General features: G+C 38.8%; 1 protein-coding gene across 1 annotated transcript; it reads right to left on the reverse strand.

The window, feature by feature from the left end:
- Positions 1–1,080: 1,080 nt before the first annotated feature.
- On the reverse strand, positions 1,081–11,260 carry LOC137286887 (uncharacterized). The gene is made up of 6 exons (XM_067818901.1): positions 10,957–11,260; positions 7,510–7,794; positions 4,530–4,919; positions 4,176–4,268; positions 3,200–3,283; positions 1,081–3,075 (listed from the first exon to the last, which is right to left on the reverse strand). The coding sequence occupies exons 1-5, from the start codon at positions 11,015–11,017 to the stop codon at positions 3,213–3,215; spliced, it is 900 nt and encodes a 299-aa protein (XP_067675002.1). The 5' UTR covers positions 11,018–11,260; the 3' UTR covers positions 1,081–3,075; positions 3,200–3,212.
- Positions 11,261–16,778: the final 5,518 nt, after the last annotated feature.

Genomic DNA, 16,778 nt, shown 5'->3' on the forward strand with positions numbered 1-16,778 from the left:
GATTTACAATCTGCTTAAAGTTACCTACACTGATTTAAGTAATGGTTGCTTGTTACATAACTATTGAGCTGTCTACTGAATTACTTTGCATGCTACAATCAGTAACTATAAGATGTACATGTATGTTCGTGTATCCATGTTTGTTAAAATTCTTGAATTGTATAAATGTCTTACATATATAGTATAATGTATTACATAACATTGGTTTGGCCAACGATTACCATGTTCATAAAATATTCAGATAATTCATCTTGTTTTTCTTGGCAGCAAAGATGTATTGCTGTACCATATTCAAAGGTTCTCAGGTCCCGAGACTCCTTTTCATCATGAATATCTGGAAGCAATTTGATGGAACTACGGTAATCCTGGAAAAACATATCCATGAGGAATTTAATCCAGAAAGGAAACATTTTAAATTGCCTTTCAGCCCTTTGGCGCTGATCCATGTTTGGTCCCTGTAGCCTTTGATGATATGCTGCCTATGATAGATTCATGCTGATGATCACTGGATGGTCTGGTCCAAACATATATAGGCCATGAGACTTGGTGACCAATATAAAGTGTTTTGTTGTACGCGATGTCGCTCACAAAAGCAATCACGCAAGGGTCTTAGAGAAAGGGTGTTTCATGGAAACCAAGATTCATGTGTAGTGATGATGTTAGAGAGAAAACATACTTATCATTTTAAGATTAAAAAAGAACACAATAAGAAATTTAATAAAATTGAAAGACGTGTCAAGGTATTTGCTGTTTTCGGTTTGAGATGGAGAACTGGTTACACTGGACCAAGGCAGTTTGTTAAAATCAAATACTGCGAACAGCTAGGAAATAAACAGGATTAAATACAAACCACAGCCATTCCTGGCTGGAAAACTGAAGTGAGCACAATACAGGAAAACATGAAAACAGTCTCCCTACAATCAACATCCTGTGACATGAGCCACCAGTCTGGAAGAAGGGTCTTGGTTCTGTCCCGTAAATCTGCCTCAGGAATGTGAGACAATACAGGACCACAGAAAATTGACTAACAAAATGATCGATTTTCAGGCTAGTGGACAAAATAATGAGACTAAAACTCTGCATATTCAACAATATTTATAATGCTCAACGTCTTCAAATACAAAAACTTGTACTGCAACAAAAAATAAAAACCTTTTTCTAGAACATTTAGGCAAACATTATAATATGTAAGCTTACTGATGCAGCACCTTGGACACATATAAAACATAGAAAACATAGTGAAGGCACTTGTGCAGGTGTAATGAGATAGAAAAATCAAGAACATAGATGATTAAGATTATACCCCACTGCTGAACACAAGGACACTTACCTGATAATAGAAGTGGAGGTGTTTTGGTGGGAGAAAGACATCAAATATTGATTATCAACAATTTTACATTAAAACATACCTCCATCTTCTTTGTAAATTATTGCACTAACATATTGTAAAAAGGGTAAAGCAAACATTGTATACCTGGTATGTCACGGGTGTGGGACATCTAAAATGTACATTCAATTCATCACTGCCTATGAAAACTATTACATGTATCTGGGGTTTGGCGGGGCAACGTAAAATGTGAGCAATAAATGACACTGTACATCCACCCATAACCAACACACAAGTAGCGTGTAAAGTACCCACTGGCCTGCCAGCCCTTGCCTAATAAATATCCAGTTGGGCCTGTAGACTGACTGGCTAGTGAATTTTCATGGGGTCATTTCACAAATATAACACTCTATCCAACTTGTTAAGTTATAAGACACTATTAAATCATGCAAGATATATTATGGCCTGGTTAAAATGCTCATCATATCGGCAGCGTGATGCTGAAACCCATGTCATAGCGACAATATCTTATCATCTGTTTTTGTAATCTTTTGCTTGACTTCTACATTCACATTTCAGGCTAGTGAAATATTTCATGGGCTAGTAGCTTTCAGGCATTGCCTGTCTGACTGGCTATAAAACTATTTCACACACTGCACTCGAGTGAAAAGTTGTTTGACTGACCAAGCACCTGCTGCATATTAATTTAAAACATGAATACAAGGCCACCAATGAAAGTCTGCATTAAAGCATGTAAAAATCTTTGACATAACAATAATGTGACAAAAAAATAAACTATCACCACAGCCTGACAAGTACAGTAGATGCAGACGTTCACACACTGACGCCCTCGCTGTTGAGAAATGCAACAAACACATATAGTTACAATCCTCCATTTCAAAGCACTATTGGTCGATTATCCTGGTTAAATATATATAAGGATTACAACATATATAAAAATTTGGTTGACACTGGCTTTTAATAGAGAAGCATTTTGTACCTGAACCCATTGTAGACATGGAAATGTGAGGTACCATCTAACAACAAATTTCTTGTGTACATTTCAGTGAGTACAACCTTCCTCTCCGCAGGACAGGGAATGGAACACAGGGTTACAGAGGCGCCGGTAAACAGTACTTAAACCAATCTCTTTTTCAAGAACATGAATCATTAGTTTGCATCTTCCCATTTCATGAAAATCATAAAGACACACTGTTTATAAATATTCTAGATGATGTTTTTGGTTAAGAAGTAATATAAAACACTTGCATTCACATGAGATTCACAGCCCTTAGTATATCTTCATGTAGACATGAATAAATGTATAGGAAAAGTTTGGACATAGGACAACTGCCTTTAGTCAGGCTCACAGTCCCTGGACCACATTATTGTTCCTTCTCCCTAGCCCTCTCTGCAATGCTAAAGCTCTAAATGACTAGTCTAGATTTCCTCTGGAACTCCTTTTCAGTTTAAATGGGTTTGTTTTTAACTATGAAAATGATGTATATTCAGAGAGTAAGCATTGGTGTATCTTGCTGTATATATGAAGAAATGTGGTCCTTAGTGACAACTGGCATTATGCTGGTTCAAAATGGCAAACCTCAAATATTTCTTTCCACTTGACAATCTCAGATGGTGGATGGAAGCATGGTATCTTTCAGTTAAAACTCATACTGATATTTCATGTTAATATCTGACATGAAAGAAATTCTGACCATCTCATTGGTGCCCTGCTGTTGTTGGCAGCCCTGAAACACAAGATGCGTATCAGCTGGATAAGAAAGCATATGAAACAGGTAAAGGTTTCAGATCGTTGTATTTAACAGTAAACTAGATGTACGTCCTGTCTTGATGCTGTTTAGATGTACTTACATTGGTTCTTGAGTTAGGCAGCACCAAACTTCACCATAGCCATAACCACTGCAACTAGACTTGATACTGTCAACTGATGATACCCTGAAGAGATGGAGCAATAACGTTATTTAGAATGGCTACACATAAGTGGTTGACATCAGATACATCCCGACCAGAGAATAACAACACATCATATACCTTTCACACTTGACCCCAATCCAATATCCCCATCAGAGGCAATAGGGCAATAGCCACAGCTTAACGTTAGCCATAACCTAATGGTTAGCCACAACGTTAGCCATAGCCTAATGGCTAGCCACAACGTCAGCCATAGCCTAATGGTCACAGCTCATGCTGAAGACCCAGGCTCATAATTCTGGTGTCCCCCTCTCTGCGATATTGCAAGAACACTGTGGCGTAAAACTAACACTAACCTCACTCACACATCTTAGCCCCATCCCTCGCCCAAACAGATATAAGAAATCAGTTAAGTTAGAAAAAGTGCTTCTGACATCACTCCCTGGGTATCAGGGTGCCATTGGACAAAGCAATCTTAGTGCTATAGTGACTCTAACTCCTATACCATACATTGACTTAGAGGAGTGTTAGTGTTGAGGTTCTTTTGTACAATAGCACCCTGGTATATAGACGCACAACAGTTGAATTGGAAAAAGTACTTTTCCCATCAGGTCCTGGGTATCAGGATTCCGTTGTACAGAGCGATCTTAGCGCTAAGGTGACCATAACTCCCAGACCTTAACATCGACTTAAGGTAATGTTAGTGCTGAGTTTTTTCTACAATGGCACCCTGATATATAGACTCTTTACAGTCGATTCAGAAAAGGTACTTTGAGCATCACTTCCTAGGCACCGGCACACATGGGATGCTATACACAGAAGCACACATGGGTTTTTACACATGGCAGGACACATAGGGTGATATATATAGCGGCACATGTGTTACGAGACTGACCTGGCAAACATGTCGACATACCTGAGTAGGTCGGTGCGACCTTGTTGGCTGGGTCAGGGGCAGGTGTACTTGGCTCTGGCGCTCCATTGCATGCCACTGTCACAGCTGATTTACCTACAATTGTTTTGACACTATAAATACACAGTATTTTACTTGTTATGATTGATAGTGCTGAAGCGATGAAGTCACCTGTACAATAGCCAACATAGCAACAGCTGCGTCCCTTCATATACTGCACTGTTTGTTCACAAGGTAGTGTCTTAGCCACAAATCGCAATACATAATGCCTTAGTATTCAAGAAACACCAGTAGGACAGACTTCAATACACTCATTGACATGGGCTACTCTGAAACTCTGTGAAACAAGCCTTTTACCTTTAACTCTCATCCACAAATAGTTGTTATCTTTGCCCTCCTTCCCTCCAGCATTATACACCAGCCGGACATGCTTGACGTCCTTCAACTCTCTTTCTGTGAACGGCAGAACACCGGAGAAGATATGTCCTGTGACAGTGTTAACCTCTCCATCAGTGGGATATATAGTGGAGCCTGCAGTCATAGTATACTTCATGGTGTCATTGGAGCGGGGAAGGATCATGGCTTCCAAGATCTGTAGTCTCATTTCAGAACCCCGGATGTCACAGGTACAGGTCTTATTTGGGTATGGAGAATCGACCTTCATTGGGTAGTTGGGAGACTTTAGATACACGTAATTGTCAGCAGCAGCTGCAAGACCAGCTTCATCACAAATGTCAACTGGTGTCTCTGGAATACATGAGAGTGTGAGTGTGTGAGTGAGTGTGAGAAAGAGAGTGATGGTGAGTAAGTGTGTCAGTGAGGGATGATTTTAAGTCACATCGGCAATATTTCAGCCAAATTGTGACTAAATCAGACTATAGCAATGTGGAATAAAGCAATATTGACTACTGTCAACTGATAAAAGCCCATTAAAAGAGAACTTTGCATTTTGATTTTTATCCCCCACAACACGTTTTGTGGCAGGTATTAAAATGCACTCCATCTGTACGTCCATGCACATTTGTCTTTTAAAGAGCAGAACTTAAAAACTGTTCACTATTTCTTCACCAAATTTGCCACATTTTCATTCTTTTCCAGAGCAGAACTGTAAAACCTTCCAATATTTCTTCACCAACATGGCACATAGATTGGTCTGGTGGTGTACTGGTGCCTTTTGGTAGTTTTGAAGTTCTGAGAAGAATATTTTTAACGTTTACATGGCAACAAGTTCAACATTGACAGAATTTGGTGGGTGTGCTCTTTTCCTGAGGAGAACTTTAAAACCGTTCACTATTTCTCAACCAAACTCAACAGATAGATAGATCCGGTGGTGTACTGGTGCCTTTTGGTAGTTTTGGAATTCTGAATAAAATATTTTCAATACTCTCCTTCCACTTTGCCGAAACATTTGACATCATCATAACTAGTAGACATATTCATGAAGAGTATTTTGCCATTGTGGGGGATATTGATGACTTTGTCTTCTTGTTTGACCTGTTGACATTTGACCAACTACATTTCATGGTTCCAAATCATTGACCTACACACAGTTTACTATGTAAAAATTCAATACCTCAGAGTCTGACTAACAGATGTACATCCATTCATCCTGCCTTGACACAATGTAAAGGTAATAAAGGCATTACAATGGTGGAGAAACACTTCATTCTACATCACAATGAAAATACATATACGTTGTTTACTGAATACATATACATTGTTTACTGAATACATATACGTTGTTTACTGAATATGTATACGTTGTTTACTGAATACGTATACGCTGTTTACTGAATACATATACGTTGTTTTCTGAATACATATACGTTGTTTACCGAATACATATACGTTGTTTACTGAATATGTATACGTTGTTTACTGAATACATCCATGCTGTGATTTCCAGGAAGATGTACAGTGGAAGCTGTCTAATTCGGACCCGACTGGGACCGACTTTTGTGTCCGAAATACGAAGAGTTCAAATTGGACTGGTGAGAGTGAAGAGTTAGCTCCCTTGACCAGGAGATATGCATGCACGATACTGTTACCATGGTGTAGCGTGTTTTCGGGGGTAATAGCGCAAAAGATGATCATGGACATGATTGTGTATCAGTAGATTATCAGAACTGTAACTCCGTCAGTAAATATCACCTCTTCTTTTATACATAATTTATTGTTAGAATGTTCTGTCGTCCGGTGGTTTCCAGTGCAACACACATTTTATGTCTTGTCCGTAAGCACCAGCGCTAGAAGTGATGTACCATGTTTTCGTGGTACTCACTATTTTGCAGGAAAACGCTTGTGTGGAAGCGCATGTGATGCAATCTTCACTGAGTGAGTCGTGTCAGCTTACTGAACTTCTTTGTTAATTCCTTTTGTTAATTGGTTATCATAACACTTGATAATCCATTTGAAGTCGGTAATCAGCTAAATACAAAGCACTTCCGCCTCAGGCAGTCCCACTTGTCCGAGTTAATTTGTGATGTTTTCATGGTAAATTACCTTGAAGGGCAGAGATTTCAGTCCGAAAACAGAGTTACATGAAGTCTGAATAGTTAGCCTATATGTAATGATAACTTAGTTAACTTCTGCCAGGACTAATATAGAAAACCGAGTTACTAAGGGTCTGAGTAAGACCGCTTCCACTGTACCTGCCATTGTTCGTCTGGTGTAATTCCAGAACAGAGTACTGATTGGATGTCAATATCAACTCCGCCGGTCTAAAGGGGAACACCTAGTTGGCATGGTAACACAAGCTATTGTCATATCATTGTGACAGTATGGACTCGGACACAACTACATGAAAATCCAGGTTAGAACCAGTCTTTAGCAAACCATTCTTGTCTCTCTCATGTAGATCCAGGTCAGAACCAGTCTATAGCAAACCATTCTTGTCTCTCTCATGCAGATCCCGGTTAGAACCAGTCTTTAGGAAGCTATTCTTGTCTCCCTCATGTAGATCCCAGTCGGAGCCAGTCTTTAGCAAACCATTCTTGTCTCTCTCATGTAGATCCTGGTCAGAACCAGTCTTTAGCAAACTATTCTTGTCTCGCTCGTGTAGATCCTGGTTAGAACTGGTTAGAACAGCTTATACATGTACTTGTTTTATGGGGTAACTAATGGGATCATGTCGTCAGGTTCACTGACTTGGTTAACATTGTATCCCACTTGTGCAGATCACTGGTCAGGATGTTGATCACTAGATTATCAGGTCCAGACTTTAACAGGCTGCTTATAGCTGAAAAATAGCTGAGTGCTACAATAAACAACAAACAAATGTGCACTCTCTCACATATCATACCACAAAAAAATATAACAACCCAGTCTTTATACATACCAGAAATACACTCATATAGCAACTTAGGTTGAAAGAAGCCGGTCTTGTTACAACCACTTTCATACCAGCTTTTCAGCACTGTCTTGGTACAAGCCGACACACCCACGCAGTCTGTGTCTGTGCTGACGGAGTGCTGGAAACTACAGTCACCACCTGGCTGGCAATCATCTGTCATATCCTGCAAGTTAGCATGCATGTAATACATCATCTCGTTAGCCTTGCATGCCAGGTTGAAAGTCACATTGGCGTCGGATGTGCACCTCTTCATCTCCTTCACGTCTTCACCTGGAACAAAGGACAAGTATAGAGAGGATGGCACATCACATTACGATATTCTCATGTACATGTATCAGTGATGAGACTTTGAAAGACAATGGCCTTCCTAAGCACCGGATGACCTTTTGGTCATGTGGTATGATACCCATACTTTTGAAAATAAGTCGCTACTTCCAATTTCAAGTGGGTATCGATACTGTCAGATAGCCACCTTGCTTTTTGAAATCCAATAAGTATAAGAGGTGCGACATTTTTTAATTGGTAATAAGATCAGACAAAATCCTACTAACAATGCTAAATTAAGGCTAACAGCTATATCAACTTCTGCTACAAAAAATAGTCTGTGCCTTAGTCTACATTAGCTATGGTGTAAAACAAGATATCAAGATGACTATTTGATGATATCAGCGATGTCTTCACTCTAACAGAGTGTTGTTTGTTTAAAAACTTTGTTGTTTTACTTCCATGTTAATGATGCAAGTTCATTTATATTTATCAAACATCCCCGGCAACTGAATCTGTGAAACACAGTACTTGCCTGTTCATTCACCTAGTAGTCCTCTAAGAAGTACCCTGTTTGTAAAGAGTAAACATTTTTAGACATTTTACCTTGAGCATGTGGAAGCCATTAATGGTTTGTTTACAAGACATGTAGAAAGAAAACCATGTTTTGATTTATCGCTATTTATAGATCGGTGAATCAGTGAAGGGTTAACAAACCATGATTGGGTATTCTATCTGCGTTGCACATTGTGAATGCGTTTAGAATTATTAAAAATTCTTTTAATCACAAATATTTAAAGATGGAAAAACTTTTAAATCTGATTGGCTTGGATTGCTACAATATGCAAAATGATTTGAAGCATTAGGTAAAAACACATTATAATATTTTGACATCGCGTAAAGGTAAAAATTTAGGTTTTTTTTTCATATGCTGGAACTTATTTCTTTTTTTTGCATATTTCAACTTTTGTATAGCGTATTATATGCAAATATTCAGCTTATCAGGATTTCCTTCAATGGAATTACTTCTTTAACAGATATCAGAGATATACATTCCAAATTAATAGCTTTTGCTAATGGGTAAAAGGAATTAAAAATTGGGATTGGGATAATTTTCTTAAATACAACAGGGCTCCAGATAATTTTTCAACACCAAACAGTACCTACAATTATTTACCTAAATTCACAGTAAATGCATTTATTCATAGATTTATTTACTTGTTTGTTTGTTTATTTATTTATTGATTTTTATTTACTTATTTATCAATTTATTTATGCAACAATGAAATTCTGTGGGTATCTTTAGGCAACAAAATTGCATACAACAATCATCATTATCATAATGTTTGGACTGTTTGAAGAGTTTAGTATTTTTAAGTGGATTTTACCAATGTTCCAGCAATATCATGGCAGGAACACCAGAAATGGTTTCACACATTGTACCCATGTTCCCAGGTTTTAACCTACACCTGGTTTGTTATCATTCACTGGAAGCTCAGATAGAGAATGTATAGCAGGCATAAGTGGTGGTAAGATTACAGTTTACATGACAAAGGTTCCCAGCTGATATTTCTTGTACCTGGTTCAATATCCCAACCTGAATTCAGGTCCAGGACTCTCAGGTCCAGGTTCATATTGCAAGTGGAGGTGTACTGAGAATTCTGAAGGTGTACTGACATATTCTTGTGTAAGCAAGCCAGTGATGTGATTTGTTATATTTATAAACAACTTTTCAGCTTTTAAACTTTATATATGTTAGATGTACAAAGGTATTTATGCGCATACGATACACTTGAAACATTACATTAATTCGTATGTCATTGATTTTTAGACGTCCATTACTCCTGTATTCCCGCTGTCTGCAGGCCTGATGTTATTGTAGGACATGTCAGGTAATATCCATGTGAAAGCACAGTTACCATGGTAACAGAGGAAATGTCATTTGACTAAAGCAAAAGCATTAATCAATGGATTCTGTTTACTGACTTATCTCTGCTGTCTTGCACAATGGATTTGTCAAATGTACTCAGTGAAAGTAGGTTTTATTGGAAACTTTACCCAAATTGTAAAATCGTGAAAAAGGAGCATGACTTACAACATCCAGAAGCACTCTATATCTTACAATATTGTAGATTGTCAGAGGACACAGAACACTAACTTAGTCAGCTTGAGATCAATGATAGATGCATTCCTTATACAAGGTAATTGCATCATTATCCACAGCACACTATTCCAGATAGCAGAGTCAGGTAAACGTGGCAGGAAAGCCCCAGCTGACACTGGTTGTACACACTTACCACTCTGGCAAAACCCATGACTGGGTCAAAACAAGAGTGATACCACCAATCATAGGTGTGGCACATTACAACCACTAGGGCAAAAATGTTACAACATCTTGGGCAAAAATGTTACAACATCTAGGGCAAGAACATTACTTCCTTTAGAACAAGAACATTACTACATTTAGTGCAAAAACCATACATTTAGGGCATGAACATTAACCACCCCTTCAGGGCAAGAATATTACTTAATAGATGAAAATTAACAATTACAAATATTTATTTGAAAAATAATACATAAACCTGGGACATCAAAATTGAATTAACATATTGTTTGACATTTTTGGTTAAAGAAACTGTTTGAATGGAGTATAATTCAAAATGTTGATATGGCAACAGAAAGATCTTTAGCACCCAACTACATAGTTCAACCTTAGGACATCACTATCACTGAACAACTGAGTTTGGTTACACAACACTCCTTGCATGATCTTCAACTGATTACACAACATTTGTTTAAACAACCCAAACTAGATCTCATAAAGATCTTCAGACCACTTGTAATAAGGTATCAGCCAGTTTTATGCTCTCTGTTTAAAAATTGGTGAGTTGTGTCTTGTAATCTGAACATCATTGATATATTTTGTATCTGATATGACTGTATCTTATGTTGTTGTTTTTGTTGTGTTGGTTTAGATCTAACTGTTTTCACAGCTCTCCAAATCGAAGAACAATGCCAAAACTCGGTTTGCGTAGTACAAATATTAATCCCTCATGTTGGCTACAGTACACATAGTCGACCTCGCCATACTCCGTTTTCTGTTATCACCCTGTACAGTGACCGATGCATACACAAATGATTCTAAACATTGGCGACTGTTCAACTCACCCTGCACCATAAGTAGTTGCCAGCACAAGACGCTCAGAACAGTCAGCCATGTTGGGGCCATGTTGCGATGTGGACGATGTGGATTCTGCCCTAGTCTGTCGCGGCTCTTAAAAGCATCAATATTGAGCAATGCTGGCAGTGTATTGAGCCAATATCACGTGATCGTTAGTCATTAGAGCAGCAAGGTAAATTTCGCAATCAGTCAGGTGAACAGCACAATTATTCCGAATGAGGCAAATGCTAAATAAGAGGCGTGGTTATGTTCAGCATCACTGATCGAATCTCTTAACGCATAAACCTGTTCATCTCGCGTGGAGGCTAACACCACTGGTTAGCGACCACTTGTCGCCATTTTACGCTGTTTTTAACCATTTGCTCCATTATTTCTTAACAGAATGAAATGAAATTTGTCTTGATGATAGATCAGCTATTCACCGATGTTTTCTGCTTGTTGAAAGTAGAGTGGGTAAGGGTAATCCGGATCACTGCCACGTACATTAGCCCCCAGAAACTCTAAATCTCGACGGATTTCTTCACCCAATCTCTCATTTTAAGCCGAGATATTGCTCTTCAAGGTGATATATTTTGTTTTACTTGATCTGAACCAGAAGTTTACTTGCGCGCCCTGTAACGAGGATACCTATCATCGCGCAATTTGTCGTTGGCACGTCAGGAAAAGGTAACTCATTCGAAATGGCCCATCTCAAATAAGACTAGAATCAAGTTGCTTCACGTTAACACTCCATTGCATGCATATACTTTTCACCTTTGAAAAGCAACAAAAATCTTCTCTACATCTGTCATATTTTTTGAGAAATGAGCAATTTATCGAACCACATGTTTAAGTCGGTTCCGGATCACCAGAAAATAGAGATCACCCCAAGACTGCCAACCGTCGAAAAATGGTAATTGCTGTTGAAATAAAGTTTCATGATCTTACTGCGGTTGCCTTTATTTAAAATATATCCTCACTCAAAGGTCTGTCTTAGATGTTCTTTGCACAGAGTAGATACATAAAACGTTTTGGTCTTCATTTCGCCAAATCGTAATATGCGGTACAGAACTGTCTGTCGGGTGAAAGGTTATGAATATTGGAAATAACCAACTTGACAATGCTTTGGGGTTGATATTGTTTTGTTTTGTTTTCAAGTCATATCATTCTTTTTTTAATGACTTGATGCATTTTAGTAAGGTACGACTCACTACAAGTGCCAAGCAGTCTTGCAGGGTCATTCAGGCAAATTCTTTATGGGTTCTGACTCTCACCGTCAACTGTGTACATGAACTTTTCAAGGACGTTCCTGTGTATGTGAGGTATGTTAGTACTTATGTTGTATCTTCTCCGGTCACTGATTCGTCGTGTTCACGTTTGTCATGGTTTCATATACTGAGTACGTATTGCAATCTATGTGATGTTATCAGACATGCATTTTTATCAGATTAAGTTGTTGAAATCGGCTAGGTTCTTACTCTACGGTACGATACTCTACGGTACAATATGGTTACGTCCTACGCCCTACGCATATACGCATTTAGTGCAGATCAACGTTATCTGCGGGATCCGAGTCTTCCCAAACAAACCAGACTCCCGGTTTCAAGGATTTTTCTCATAGGTTGTATGTCTATACCCATCGCTTTAGATAACAGCTTTCAAGAAGTTATTCAGAACCCTGTGATTTCATGCTTACATTTTCATATCGTTCTTTTTGAACATGTGAGCATCACATTTATAAGTACTCATTGTGGACATGATATATTCGTGCTTTATCATTAGCTACATGTAAACGTATACATATGTTGTGAAGACCCATTGCTTGGCATATTCCACGAGCTACCTATAAATATCTTCAGATAACGTAGATCACGGGGATTTGGGATGTGTCCTTCATACCTAAATTTAATTATGTCAACACCATCTAGATCAAACATAGTTCTAAAGTGCTAGAAATTATCCGGACAATTTCACCCAAACCCAATATGTTCTTCTATTTGGTGTACACATTAAATAACTCACATTTTCTTGTGTTTTGTTTTAAGGAAGGGGACTCATCTTTAACATCCCCTGTATCCTGATAATCGCCATTTCCCATCCATTGTTTGCCTCACCACCGCCCTTTGAAGACTCCGTACATAACAAATGGTCCCAAATGCATTTTCATGCCCATTGCCCAACTGACCAAATGCATCACGCAATACAACATAGAGCCTCTGGTGAACATCACCAGTCTCCAGATAGTAGGTTGGCTTCGTCCTAGATTATATGTCGATATGCCAGGGTTTACCATCACTGACGTTTCTTTAGGTAAGGCTGTCACCTTACCTTCTTCCTTTCTATTGCCATTCAGAATTGCCTCCTGTTTGCATTCAAGTTTAAAGAGGCCATTTTGTGCTTATATATTGATAGATCATCATGGGTACAGACCCGTGAAGGTCCCGGGGTAGAATAGGCCTTCAGCAACCCATGCTTGCCATAAAAGGTGACTATGCTTGTCGTAAGAGGCGACTAACGGGATCGGGTGGTCAGACTAGCTGACTTGGTTGACACATGTCATTGGTTCCCCATTGCGCAGATCGATGCTCATGTTGTTGATCACTGGATTGTCTGGTCCAGACTCGATTATTTACAGACCGTCGCCATATAGCTGGAATATTGCTAAGTGCGACGTAAAACTAAACTCACTCACTCACTCACTCACTCACTCATGGGTACATACTGCCAGTCAGCTCTGCGACACGTGCAGGGACACTACCTGCTATCTCTATCTACCCATCTCTGGTTGTGTAAATCTGTATAGTGTCATTTCTTGATGCAAAATTTCGGGGCGAAATTTTAAAACGAACGGGGGGATATTATTAACATGGTGGAAATGCACAATATTTTATAAAGATTCTATGACAGAATATTTTATTGAAATATCGAAATGCTACACGTTCCACATCTTCAGTCTGCCAAGGGTCACACTGATAACGAAGGTCCAAGACCAATATCTTGTAAGTGTCAACAGATAGAGATAGGCTAATCCAATTTATCGTGTACTTCACTCGTTGTCACACTGATGTCGAATGTCCAAGACCAATATCTTGTATGTGTCAGCAGATGCATCATGTCTTTCGCTTGTCAACGCCGTTGTGGTCAAATACGTTATGAAAATCTTTATGTAATTCTGACAGATAGAGTGACTTAACTTCGCAGTAGGTACGTTATCGGTAGTCGAATTAGGCAATAGGATTTAGATACAACAACTTATCAGGTAAGACCCTTTACTTTCTTCTACCTTGGCAAATCGTTACCATTACTGTTCAATGTTTTCTGCAATACATTTTTGCTATCATGACCACATGTTAAGATCCTTGGCAAGGTCGTTATGTTATCTGGAACGAGGGTCGTTAATATCTTTTAGAGCTGATTCCCCAAACTCGCGAGTTAACATAACATGGTGTAAATGCACAATATTTTATAAAGATTCTATGACAGAATATTTTATTGAAATATCGAAATGCTACACGTTCCACATCAACATAACGACCTATTGCCATTTTCCTATTGCCTAATTCGACTACCGATAACGTACCTACTGCGAAGTTAAGTCACTCTATCTGTCAGAATTACATAAAGATTTTCATAACGTATTTGACCACAACGGCGTTGACAAGCGAAAGACATGATGCATCTGCTGACACATACAAGATATTGGTCTTGGACATTCGACATCAGTGTGACAACGAGTGAAGTACACGATAAATTGGATTAGCCTATCTCTATCTGTTGACACTTACAAGATATTGGTCTTGGACCTTCGTTATCAGTGTGACCCTTGGCAGACTGAAGATGTGGAACGTGTAGCATTTCGATATTTCAATAAAATATTCTGTCATAGAATCTTTATAAAATATTGTGCATTTCCACCATGTTAATATGTAGGTTGAAGTGTGTTTGCTGAGCCAGCTGGAGAACCTGTTCCACGTTTTCTCCATTGGCCTGCTGCACCGGCAGAGAAGGGAGGAGGCGTGGTCATACTATGTCATTACGTTATTAACCACAGCAACAAAAAGTTACCTTTTATGACAACCAAAAATATCCTGTAACTTATGCCAGAGGCGGAAGCAATGAGGTTGGAGTAGACTCGAGCTATAGTTTAAATTTGTTTCATTTTTAAACACAAGAAGATACACGTACACCCATAAAGAGTTCTAATAGGCTGGTATTAATAGATTATGCTCGTTAGCTTTACAATCAGCAACTGATGATGGGTTATTTTGCCTCGATAGTTGTACATTTAATATACAGTCGCATGTAAAAGTCACGACAAAATACTATATATCAATACTGAAGAGATCAGTACCATAAACCACTTATGTATTAACCCCAAGAAAATATTTTCAGCCCACACTGGTACCTGGAATCATGATTCTGGAGTATGTTGTTATGAGCAGCAAGTGTTAAAACTATCTACCAAGTGGATGTTGTTATCAACTGCAATGTTTGTTAATTATTCGTTTTTCAAACATTATGAATATTGTTAACGCATTTATTTAATTAAACGCGTGTTATTGTTTGACACAGACCCCTGTTGCCCCAAACGAGCACCAATAACCGAACACTGCCTCGTTATGTCACGTGATCCGGAGTACCCTGAAATGATTCGGAACTGCCGTAACGGCGGAGCGTTTCTTATGCGATATTTCTAAAGTCAGTCAGGACCGAATTATTTTAATACTTGGGTGTAAGTAACATGAAACATTGCTCAGTCAGAAATTGCCCTTAGGTGCTTCAGATATATTTTTGCTGAGGCGCATGCAGTTGGTTTTTCGTTAGTGATCCGAAACTGCTTGTAGCCGATCGTGTTTCTTCGAAACGCGGTCAACAGGGAGAACGATAGTATATGTTGTGCTTTCCCAACAACCAACAAGACCAATTATCGCCATTTCTGATTTTTTTGTTTATGTTATTCACCTAATGTGACATAAACATGGCAATAAAACTATTGTGTTTCAAACCTTGACATACTGAAGAAATTTCATAATTGGAATTTGTTTTATTTTTTTTTAAAAAAAATAAATTTGAAAGAACAAAACTCGCTCTCACTGTGAATGTTGACGGATGCTGATATAAACTGATGGGAATATGGAGATGTCACCGCTGGGTTGAACTTATGAAACTTGACATTTCGATTAGTAGTTTGCAATTTTCACAATGTTTCTTTTCTCGGGGAAAAACGAAAAGATAAAGGTGAAAATTGACTGTTATTTACTATGATGCAATGAAAACGCACTGACTTTTAAATTTCTATATTTCAAAAACAATCAAATCCGTGGAAAAGCGACTGAAGCAACATCAGATCACTGCAATAACATGTAAAAGTGGTGTTTGAGTGATTCCCAAAACGCATCATGAAACATTTTGCCAAAACACAAAAATGAGAACGTGGCTGAAAGGGAATGTTGAGATGCACGATTTGTGCTTGCATACCTGGGGTATTAAATTTGGCATGTCAGAAACTTTCGTCAGTACGATTGCTACTGTCCTGACGAAGACACGGCCACATGTCAAGATTGACACCCGAATACAGAGAACACGCCATTGGATTGCCCAGCAGAGCCATTGCCCGAAGGTTTGAATGCCATCATTCCACAATCTTGAGACTGGCCCAACGTTTCCAACAAACGGGGTCCACCACGGGTCGACCAAGACCGGGGCGGCAACGTGTGACCACGGCTTGACAAGACCGACACATTGTCCAACATGTGCAGGATCGCACATTGCCAGCTACCCGTGTTGCTGCTGCTGTGAGAGGGAAACATAGGAACATCAGGGTGTACAC

This window comes from Haliotis asinina, chromosome 6 (assembly GCF_037392515.1).
Source record: "Haliotis asinina isolate JCU_RB_2024 chromosome 6, JCU_Hal_asi_v2, whole genome shotgun sequence".
Classification (NCBI taxonomy): domain Eukaryota; kingdom Metazoa; phylum Mollusca; class Gastropoda; order Lepetellida; family Haliotidae; genus Haliotis; species Haliotis asinina.

Bases quoted from the DNA above. Each gene is read 5' to 3' on its own strand.
- LOC137286887 (XM_067818901.1), bottom strand. From the start codon at position 11,017: ATGGCCCCAACATGGCTGACTGTTCTGAGCGTCTTGTGCTGGCAACTA. The intron at 7,795-10,956 runs GTGAGTTGAACA...CCTTTGTTCCAG, and splicing joins GCAACTACTTATGGTGCAGG to GTGAAGACGTGAAGGAGATG. The intron at 3,284-4,175 runs GTATGTCGACAT...CCATCTCTTCAG, and splicing joins GGTCGCACCGACCTACTCAG to GGTATCATCAGTTGACAGTA.